A 10,790-nucleotide genomic window follows, 5' to 3' on the forward strand; every position below is an offset into this window, starting at 1 on the left:
TAAACCAATGGGAAATTTCTCATTCCTGAAATTACCGGTCACGGTCCTCAAAATTTGTACCTCTGCATGAGACTGGACTTTAGATCTGATGGGGGATTAAAGAAACTGGGGTGCTCTTCATTGGGACGAAGGACTTTAAGAGATCTGATAGAGGTATTCAAAATTGAAATTTTTGATGTAAATAGGGGGAAAATTATTTCTGGTGATCAGTAATTTGATAACTAGAAGGTATAAATTGAAGAGTATCACAAGAATAAAGGGAGAGTGTAGGAATTATTTTTTTTTTTAAATATATAGAGCATTGTTAGGATCGGGAATGCCCCTGCAAAAATGTTGCTGGAAGCAGAACCTTTTATAGCTTATAATATGGAAGTGGATAATATTTGATTCAGAAAGTTGAAGTGCATGGACTAAAAGCAAGAGAATGAAACTAAGGGAAAGTGTATATCAGGGAGCCAGTACAGGTGCAATGGGCCAAATGACTGCCTCTGTGCCGTAAAATGTTGGGTTTCTATGTCTGAAGGGTTTCGTATCCTTTTTCTCACTCGGATTTCATGCCCTTGTATAGCTTAATTTAGACCAGTTGAGATTCTTTCTCTCTTTCAGACCAAGTAACTTAAACAGTACAGACAGGTTGTTCTGGTTTTTTAAGCGGAATAAGCTGGTGACTCAATTGATTGGAATCTTTGGCTTTGACTTTTACATAGTTACATGTTACATTACAAGTGTTGTAATCCTTGGGTCCATGAGCTGATACTTGGTGACATGTCAGATATCCCAATTTGACATATCTCTTAGCAATATGTTTGGCAATAATGAAGTTGCCTCTACTTGCAGAGAGAAGTTAGGAGGTAACTATTGGCGCACAAATTGGCACTGTGCCTCAGCAATAATGTAGCATGTTTAAGGTAACTTTGGAAAAATCTATGTTCACAAGTTTTCCTAAAAGTAAATGGATCCTGGAACCAAATGCTTCATGGAAATACACTTACCTGCCCTCTGAAATGGCCTAGCAAGCCACTCAGTTCATGGGCAATTAGGGATGGACAACAGATGTTGGTCCTGCCAGTAACACCCACACCCCATGAAAGAATAAAAAAAAATGTTGGGTTATATTATCAGATTGCTTTTGATTATACACACTATGCAGTCATTCTTTTGTGAAAGACGATTTAGTTAATTTCGGTGAATGATTTTCCCTGAACTTGCAGTGTATTGACCCGGTAAGGGATGGGTTGTCTGTGTAGAGTGAAAGTTGAGTGATAACATAGAACTTTGAGCCCTTTTTTTTTTAGATGAATCACATCACGATTATGTTACAAGGAAATTAAGTTATAGGAATTATTCTAAAATACTAAAGTGCAAAAGCACATGTAGATTATATGCTATTTTTGATTGGGGGAAAGGGGGGGGCTTATCAAATCTAAGCCACGCTTGCTGTTCATTGAATTTCCAATAACTAGCTTTATGCAGTAAATCTATTTGCTGTTTAAAATACCCTGTAAAGTTGTAATTTCTGGATCAAAATTCTATTAATTGTTGGTATTTTGCAATTGTGATCAGAATGGATTTGTGTTCTTACAGAAGGTGGTGATCTGTACATTACATGGGTCTTGTAAACCAAAAGCTAAATTTTAAGTTGCTAATAGAGGAGATTTTTGAAATGTTAAAATCTGTTGTAGTCTAGTTTAAACATTATTTCGAATGAAATGCTGGTAATCATGCCCTGAACCAGATTAATTAGTTGTGCAGCAACCATTTTCATTGCTCAGCAGTTGAAATTGAGCAACATATCTGAGTTTAGATAACCTTTGGATATCGTCAGATGGATGTATAGTTTGCATCAGAAAACCTTTGACAGTATTTTGCTTCCATCTTACTTCAAATATAACCATCTCAAATCAGCAGTAAATTTAATAGTTTGGGTGCAGATATACTCCGTTTCATTAACTGAAAAAGGTTGTTGCATCAATTGCTATTTATACATGGGATTTTTTTTTTTTTAAAGAGTGCCTTGCTGTAGGAAGTAACAAGCCTCAAATTGTATTTCAGATCTTTGACGTTGGTGAGAGTTTAACGATTCCAGATGAGTTCACAGAGGAGGAAAAGCAAACCGGGATGTGGTGGCGTCATTTGGTAGCGGGAGGAGGCGCGGGTGCTGTATCCAGAACATGCACTGCTCCGCTTGACCGGCTCAAGGTGCTCATGCAGGTGAGTTTCCCACATTGTTCATTTTGTTTTAAATGCCGGCTATTTAATTCAACAACCCATACCCTACTGGGTCAGCAGCCCTATGATACCTCACCGATGTGGCCATTCTTTATTTTTGAGCTAGTCAGCGAGTGTGCAACATTGATGCATTTACCCACTGAGCGATTGGAACCACTCAGGAATTTGTTATCCGCAATGGGTTGCAGTCTTCCATTGATTTTTCTTTCTTTCTCTCCCCTCTTCTGAGTGTATTTGATCTCGTGGGGTTCCCATCACCCAGGTAGATAATTTTCATGTATGAACCTTAACAGCAAGTGTCAACAGGCTCTTTGATGACACAGGGCAGCATAGCTCAGTCTCAGTTTGCCCACACACTTTCAGCAAGAGTCCCTGAATAGTAGTGATGACCAGGAACTGGGGCTAATTTTTTCTTTCATCCATAATTCAGGGGCATTGAAGCCAGTTGTCACTCTAGATGAGATCAGCTAACAGCAAAAACAAGCCATTCATAGGAGAAACTCAGAGTAAACCTTCAGTTACAGTTTACCCGTGTTACTCTCTGTCCTAATAGTCAGACATTGGAACAGTCAATGTTCAGAAAAATGGTATGGATGTATAGGACATGTATAGTATGAATATACATAACCCCTTAGTGAGTTTGTAACTTACATATTTTACACAAAGTGGATTAATTCAGAGGTTGTTTGACCTCTTCATGTATCATTTTTCTATTTTCAAATTAGAAGAGAACTGCTGATGGATGCAGAGCATTTTTATGCAGTTTTGACCATCGTAACTAGCATGCTGGAGGTTTTCTTTTAAATGAATCATGTCTCCCCATGTGCAGGATTTGCAAAGCAGATACACCATCTCAAATAGTTCATAAGCACAAATTAGTCTATACCAGGTCAGTCAGGTATAAATCAATGGGTGGAACTGCTTTTCTGTTTTACTCCATGTAAAGTCTTGTGTTTCAGGACACTATAAACTAAACTAGGAAAATGGTTTTGCTTGCAAATGTTACAATGGAATAAAGACAGAAGTAACTTTTTTTAAAAATTCGGTGGTTGACTTGGCGTTTTCCCATCCATAGTAAAGTAAATTGACTGGATTGCCTAATCTGAAGAGGTTTCCTAGAAATAATTGCACAACTGATTGATATGTTGATCAGTAGCCAGTTCTTTGTAAGGTTCCAACTCAGTTATGTAGTTTCTCCCTCAAAATTTAATTGCGAGCAAATGACAAACGGATTGAACATTGATTAAAATTAACTATGTTCTTTTCTTTTGTATTCTCTTGAGGGCAGGTCCTTATCAAGCGTGTTCTTGTGCTCTGTACACTATTTACCTTGGCATTAAGGCCTTAATGTATCTCCATCATATTTAAACTTGTGATTTTTTTCATATTAAAAGCCCTGATTTCTCTTGTCAGGAAAAATTGAGTATAAAATGCTCTTTACGTTTCACAAAACACAGGCTCTTTAATTATATGAAGTTATGCTGTAAAATAGAACTGGAGCCACATACACATGTGCTGATAACTGATATTTTGTGCATAAATAAGAATAGCAGAGTTTAACTTTCATTATTCATCCAAGGGGTTTGAATCTTTGGGGTACATTTCTGTGGGAATTATCCTTCTTGATAAATGTGGGAAGGCCATTTGATTACAGGTGACACTATCTTGTTCATTACATACACTTTCAACTGGGCAGATGTTGATTGTTGCCAATTAGTACCCTGACTTTTTGTTCCCTTGCCTCCAACATTGATTCTAGCACCCTCACTACAACTCTATGAAAAACGCTTCATTTTAGCATAGACTGGGGATCAAATTTCATTCTGTATTATGGCCTGGCTTGGGTATAAAATTAAAACCTGACCCGGACCCAACCCGACTACAGCCAACCTGAGCCCGAGCCCTTAAATTTTCTTTCGTACCCAACCTGACACGAATATCCTTCATCTGTTCTGGCAGCAGGCTATTCCTGCAGATTGAGTTGTGGGAAATCATGGGTAGGCCTAATCCCGAGACTTCCCGGAATCAGTGTCCAGCCCGACCTGACCCAAGCCCGAATGCTGGACTTGGAATTTCGACCCGACCCGAACCGAACCGAACCCAACACAGGCTTTAGTCTGTGACTCGGGTGATCACGCCAGACAAACTTACTGAGTAAAGGAGTAGTACTGAATTAAGATGAAAATTGACAAATGTGAAGAAATTTAGATGTTACAAGATTAGCAGTGTTAACTTAATTACTTTTTTATGTGGTGGGTGGGGGGTGAGGGGGGCAAGAGAGCGACAGATGGGAGTGTTTTTCAAGCTGCTAATTTTCACTTGTCCCATGGCACTTGAACATTAAAACATATACAAAAAAAAATGTCCTTGCCCCATGTTTCCAATAGCCAAGGTATATATACAGCGCATGTAGGGCATGATAACTGGTAAAGAAATACAATGCTCATCTGTCCCTTGCTGAACAGGTTCATGCTTCCAAATCGAACAGTATGTGCATTGCGGGAGGATTTAGCCACATGATTAAAGAAGGAGGATTCCGGTCTCTGTGGAGAGGAAATGGAATCAATGTAATCAAAATTGCACCAGAGTCTGCACTCAAGTTCATGGCATACGAACAGGTGAGAAAACTGGAACAGTTGACAAAATTAGACTTTTGTCAAAAGTGAAGTTTTATAAGCAGTTTTACTCCATTTTTGGCTTATTTTGTTGTATTATTAAATGCAATCTTGCTAAAATTTAAAGTGTTGAATCCCATCAAACCAATAAGAGAATTTAAAAAAAAAAACTGAGGATGAGGAAACTTGAGTAAGCATTATTTCTGATATTCATACAGTTCAGTGTGGGTGTTACCTTAATTGCAAATGTCCTCTTGCAGATAAAGAGATTAATTGGCAGTAACCAGCAGACTTTGGGAATTCAGGAGAGACTGATTGCAGGATCACTAGCAGGAGTAATTGCACAGAGCACAATCTACCCAATGGAGGTAAAGGGACTTAATTTGGAGTTATAATCTCCCAAGCAATTTACACTTCTACATTTAAAAAATACATTTTCTATTTATACTTCTGGCTATAATTCTGGGTATTGCTTACATCAGGTGTTAAAGACAAGATTAGCGCTGCGGAAAACTGGACAGTATTCAGGAATGCTTGACTGTGCAAAGCACATATTTAAGAAGGAGGGAATTACAGCATTCTACAAAGGCTATGTTCCTAATATGCTCGGCATCATCCCTTATGCTGGAATAGACTTGGCTATTTATGAGGTGAGTTTTCTAACTTGTTGGATTTTTTATTTAAATATTGGAAGAATGGCTGATTGCAGGACTTAGTTTTGTCATTGCATTTCCATTTGTTTGTTACAAGGAAACACTTCTCTTACACTGAAGATGAGGTTCATTTTACTAACTAACGATTAAGTCGATTCGAAATATTCTTGTTTTTCTTCAGACTTTGAAGAATTCGTGGTTGCAGCGTTACGCCACTGACACTGTGGATCCTGGGGTCTTTGTGCTCTTGGCTTGTGGCACTGTTTCAAGCACATGTGGACAATTAGCTAGTTACCCATTAGCACTTGTCAGGACACGAATGCAGGCACAAGGTAATAATTTAGAATGTCAAAATCCACTTTGGTTTTCCTTGTGAAAGATGGGGAGAAATTTAGTTTTCAATTGATAAGATATTTGCCTTCTACACTAGTCAATGGATTCTGTGTTAGTGAGAAACCCTTGTATAGGAACATGCATTGAAAAGACTTCAATCAATAAAGTCTGTACCTGGTTTACTGTGTGCAGCAAGGGTTGGAAGAACATTTACTCAATCTGTTCCCAAAGAGACCTTTACTGTAAAAATGCAGATTTGCTGAATACAATTATAAGCCACTGTGAACTTAACCAAACTCAACACTTGGATGAAACTGTTTTGCCAATTTTTTTTTCCTTCCCTTTTCTATTCTGAAATCAATGACACGTGCTGGGATATATTTTTGGAGCTTGCAGCAGGCCTGTTGCATTCTTACAAGTGGCTATTCCTGTGGGAGCCTATAGAATGAGTTTAAAAAAAAAAAAAACCACAGGGAGATTCATAGCCATGCCCGATCCTGCCGTTGCGCAGAGGTGCAGAGAATCGGCCAGAGTTCACGGCTCTGATTGTTAGCATGTGATCCAGAGTCTGATACTGATTGTAGCACCCTAAACTACTGTTCTGGCTGACGTCAGCAAGTTCTGCTCAGAGCAGGGTTTGCGCCTGGGATCATCCTGCTCTCTTGTTTAGTAGCTCCTAATAGTGTTTACCTAAACGGCAATTGGGGGAAATCTTATACAAAGTTTTAATTAGTATTTCCAGTAACATTTCATTAATACAGTGGCAGGGTATGTTTCTAAGTATTGGATTTGAAATCCATATTTGATTATCTTTTGGTCTGTAGCTGCATTCTGATCCATTGGGTTTATGTTTCTTGAATTAATCTATAATGCAAGTAAATATTTGCCTCAAGTATATAAACATTTATTTCCCCTCTTTTTTTTAAGCCTCCACTGCAGGAGCACCTCAGCACACAATGCTTGGACTCTTCAAACACATTCTGAGCACAGAAGGAGCAATTGGACTGTACCGGGGTTTAGCACCAAATTTCATGAAAGTTATTCCTGCTGTGAGCATTAGCTACGTGGTGTATGAAAACCTGAAAATGACACTGGGAGTCACATCACGATGAAACTTGGAAAAGTAACTTGAAGCTGTTTAATCTTGGGTGATCATCCTGGGGTTTTAACCATCTCATTCTGTGAATGTCATAAAACACTAGTTACGTAAGGACACATTGGGGAAGAGGGTTAAAGGGACCATTCCCCAACACATGTCAGCAGATTTATTTTCTGATTAGCCTTTCATTTTAGTCAGAAGCTGTAAAATGCAGCCTGAGTCCTTGATGGAGCCAATTTGTGCAGTGTTATCACCATTTCAGCTCATCAGTCATACCATCAATCATTCAAAGGCCACTTAGAGTTTCTTTATTGTTACACATGATTACAGACATCCATGTAGAAATTACTGTTGGCAATAATAGAGGATGAACGTTCACAGCCATATGATATTCTGTCTGCTGATTTAGTAGTGGTGCTGTCCTAATTTTAAAATAAGTGAGTTAATGCTACTGTTAAAATAGCAAATAGAGGAATATCATGGGAATGCTTTTAAGTATTTATCCACTAGTATTGCTAACCATCATTGGTATATCGGAGGAAGGGAAAAGTCAACAAACCAAATGAATTTTTTTGATGAAGTTTGAAAATTCCAATTCTCCATAGACTCCATGACCAAATGTAATGTGGCCTTGGGTTTACTTCTGATTTGAAACCTGACATACGCACAACTTGAAAGCCCCAGAAAGGATTCTGTTCTGCTTGTGAATTCTGGAGACAAAAGCAAACTCATTCTTTTGTCACACTTGCACATTTCCTGAATTTCGTTACCAGCTTGGTTAATTTTATTACAGTGTCTGGTTTTATCATGTAGCTGAGATGTAAACTGGATATTTATGTTATTTATTGTTTACAAGTTTTCAAAAGGCTTATAATCTGTGATAGTGGAGGCTTAATCTTGTGAAGGAACCAAATATTAAGTCCATATATGATTCTGTTAGACCATCATGAGTGAAGGTTAAACCCAGTGATGGCCATTGAATTTTGTTAGAAATCTTCACTTTTTGCTGTGTGGGTGGTCAATTATGTCTTATAGAAACCTTAAATGATTCATCTTATGTTTTAGAAGGGGGTTAAATTATTTATTTTTATACACCTTGCAGTGCTAACCAGATATTTATTAATAAATGTGACCTAAATGAGGACAGATTGTGTGTTGCTGTCATTTTGCGCATCCTATAAATTAGCTAGTCATTTTGTATGGGTTTTAACGTTTTTCAAAAGCCCTTTCTAATGAGTGCAGACATTGGTCAACTTTAGTTTGTCATTAGTTTTTTTTAAATTCCACACTTTTTGGATCAAGAATGGAAGGACTGAAACCACGTGTACTGCACAGGCCATTTTCCTCCTGTGAGACATAACACTTTTCAATATAGCACATTTCTGCAGCAGACCTTTAGGTAAAGTAGTTGAAAGGGTGAGTGTCACAAGGCACTCACTTCAGACTGAAAGATATTCACAAAGATAAGCCCTTTATTAGTATCATTGCAGTGTTTTAAAATGAAGGCATTTAATAATTTTGAGCATTTATGAAGAAAGTAGTAAATCTGAGCCAGCAAACGTTACTATTTTATGAAAGCAAGGTGATTCTCAGACTTTTTGTGCAAGCTACAAAAGCGGGTGACTGTCTCTCACTGACATATGGCAGAAAGTCCCAAGAGTTCTTCGGACTGGTGCTGCAAACGTACTCTTGCCTGTCTTAGGTGATCTTCAGATTTTTGAATCTTTAAAAGAAAGGATGAAAATCTCTGTGTGGTGTTAGACATAATCAGCTCACAGTCTGCTGTGATCAGGAAAGGTTTTTTTGGGTGGGGGGAATAGGAGGAGGGGGCATTTGGGGGAGTGGTGAAAGATAGCAAGATGATTTGAAAGTGCTGAAGGATGTTGCGAACCTCGGGTTAAGGCACAGAGCCTGAAGCACGTGGTGTATGGGAGAGGCTTATGAAGTTTCGTGATGATGTGGGACCTGCAGGAATTTAGGACCAGATACCGTATCCGTCTGGTGAAATGCAGCTTTCAGCAGTCGTGTTGGGCTTCTTTAGCGAGACTTGTCCTTCTACATCTGTACAGGATAGAACTGGAGTGCATGAGGTTTGTGCTAGAGCTGAGGAAAAGTTCTGTATAGGTCAAACTGTTAAATATTGTTTTAGCAGAAACATAGTCTATATTGCCACAGATTGAAATGCTTGTGCTGATTGTTTTTAAAAAGGGACAGTTTGCTTTTCTGAACTAAGAACTGTAACTTGCTGACTGAATAGCCTTTTTACAAGTTATCATTTTCGAATTACAAACAGAATCTTGTTCACATGTCTAATATTGGCTGTTATGTTGCAAGCTGAGATTTAAAGCTTTTTTCCCCCATCTAATTTATGTATTTATTTTGGAGGTTTGTCAAAAGTAAACTGTGTTGTATCCATTTGTGTCATCTCTAAGCTTAAAACCTAGAGCATGGCTTGATCTATGCCTTGTTCAGATTGTTTCTCTTCTAGCTGTTTATGGACAGAAATTTACAGGGGCATGAAACTGCTGCTCTGTGACTTTGTGAGATAAATAGGACACTCAACCCACTTATTTTTGTGAAAAATGTTTTTGGCCGGTGTAGTCCTGCACTCAGGAGGTGGGCTATAGATTGTCAGCAAGAACTTGCTGGCAATTTCGTGATCTGACACAAACCTGGAATCTGCATTGCTTACACTTTTTTGTGGGGGGAAGTAAGGGAATAATGTGGCTTTCTGTTTTACATGAGTGATTTTCTTCACAAGCATGTAGTCAGAATTAATGCAATGTTTTTTTGCTGGGACCAGAAGGTGTTTTTCATTGGAGGTTTATTTTCATGTGAATCAGTTGATCATGTGAATGCAGTTTTTCTTATTTATGAATGTTTGTTTTTTTTTTTAAAAACTGTTCAATAAAACAAGACTTATTGATCAATGGAGGTGGATTGAAAATATTAGACCTGTGCCCCAGGGCCTGTAAACTGTGATTGTTGGTTTGTTTTCAAAGCCTTACAGCGTTAAAGTGCCTCTGCAGATCCTGATGTATGTGTTTTCCCTGTTTGGGGGCTGTGCTGTGAGCCCTCTTCTGTTGGTGCAGTATCACCAGAGAACAGATCCACATGTCCTGTAATGCTGCTGTTCAGCTTGATTCTTTACTTTATAACTGAATTAAGGTCGCTGTTTGTTTTGGGATTTTGCAGTGGAACCTGATTTGCCAAAGGCAGCCTGTAATTAGTTTCTTAAATTATGAAATGCAAGTTGTGCATAATCAATGCAAGCAATGTTCTGTGTTGTGTTCCTATTTGTGTTGTAGAGCAAGACTGATCATTGACTCTTTATGTACTTAAGTTCAAATAGGGAACAGTCTCTAATAAAGTTATTTCTATGAGAATAAACTTTGGTGTCATTCTCCTCTGTTTGTGCAGTGTCTTTAATATATGTAAAATGCACGGGTATATCGACCAGAATGTCCCAGATTTGATCCCCAATCTGACATTGGCTAAACTGCCCTTGGTGCTTCTGCACCAGGATAGGGAGAGGAAAACAATAGGTTAGGATTTCTGCTCTTGATCACCATCGAGCAGTAAGTGTATGAATTTGCTCATTGAAGTGAGGACAGGATCAGGCTCAACTATGATTCCTCTTCAATTGAACAGCTTGTAGGCACTTACTCCAGGCTCAGCTATAAACAATGACTATTCGGGTGAGGTGCAGGAGAGGGGCCAGCACTTGAGGATTGTAACAGTGTCAGCTGTTGCCTCTGAGTCAGTAGGTTATGGGTTCAAGACTCACTCCAGAGATTTGAGCACAAAATCTAGGTTGACGCGCTACATTGTTTGACATTCCGACTTTCAGATGAGACATTA

At 38.5% G+C, this 10,790-nt stretch overlaps 1 protein-coding gene across 4 annotated transcripts in view; it reads left to right on the forward strand.

Annotated features, from left to right (window-relative positions):
- slc25a25b (solute carrier family 25 member 25b) overlaps positions 1 to 10,319 on the forward strand; it is a 49,485-nt gene extending 39,166 nt beyond the window's left edge. For all 4 annotated transcript variants that reach the window (XM_068012165.1, XM_068012166.1, XM_068012167.1 and 1 more), the window contains 6 exons: positions 2,053 to 2,211; positions 4,695 to 4,847; positions 5,105 to 5,212; positions 5,327 to 5,494; positions 5,679 to 5,829; positions 6,758 to 10,319. In XM_068012165.1, coding sequence (XP_067868266.1) covers positions 2,053 to 2,211; positions 4,695 to 4,847; positions 5,105 to 5,212; positions 5,327 to 5,494; positions 5,679 to 5,829; positions 6,758 to 6,942 — 924 coding nt within the window. In that variant the 3' untranslated portion in view covers positions 6,943 to 10,319. The remainder of the gene's footprint in view (positions 1 to 2,052; positions 2,212 to 4,694; positions 4,848 to 5,104; positions 5,213 to 5,326; positions 5,495 to 5,678; positions 5,830 to 6,757) is intronic.
- Positions 10,320 to 10,790: the final 471 nt, after the last annotated feature.

Source organism: Heterodontus francisci, chromosome 32 (genome assembly GCF_036365525.1).
Source record: "Heterodontus francisci isolate sHetFra1 chromosome 32, sHetFra1.hap1, whole genome shotgun sequence".
Classification (NCBI taxonomy): domain Eukaryota; kingdom Metazoa; phylum Chordata; class Chondrichthyes; order Heterodontiformes; family Heterodontidae; genus Heterodontus; species Heterodontus francisci.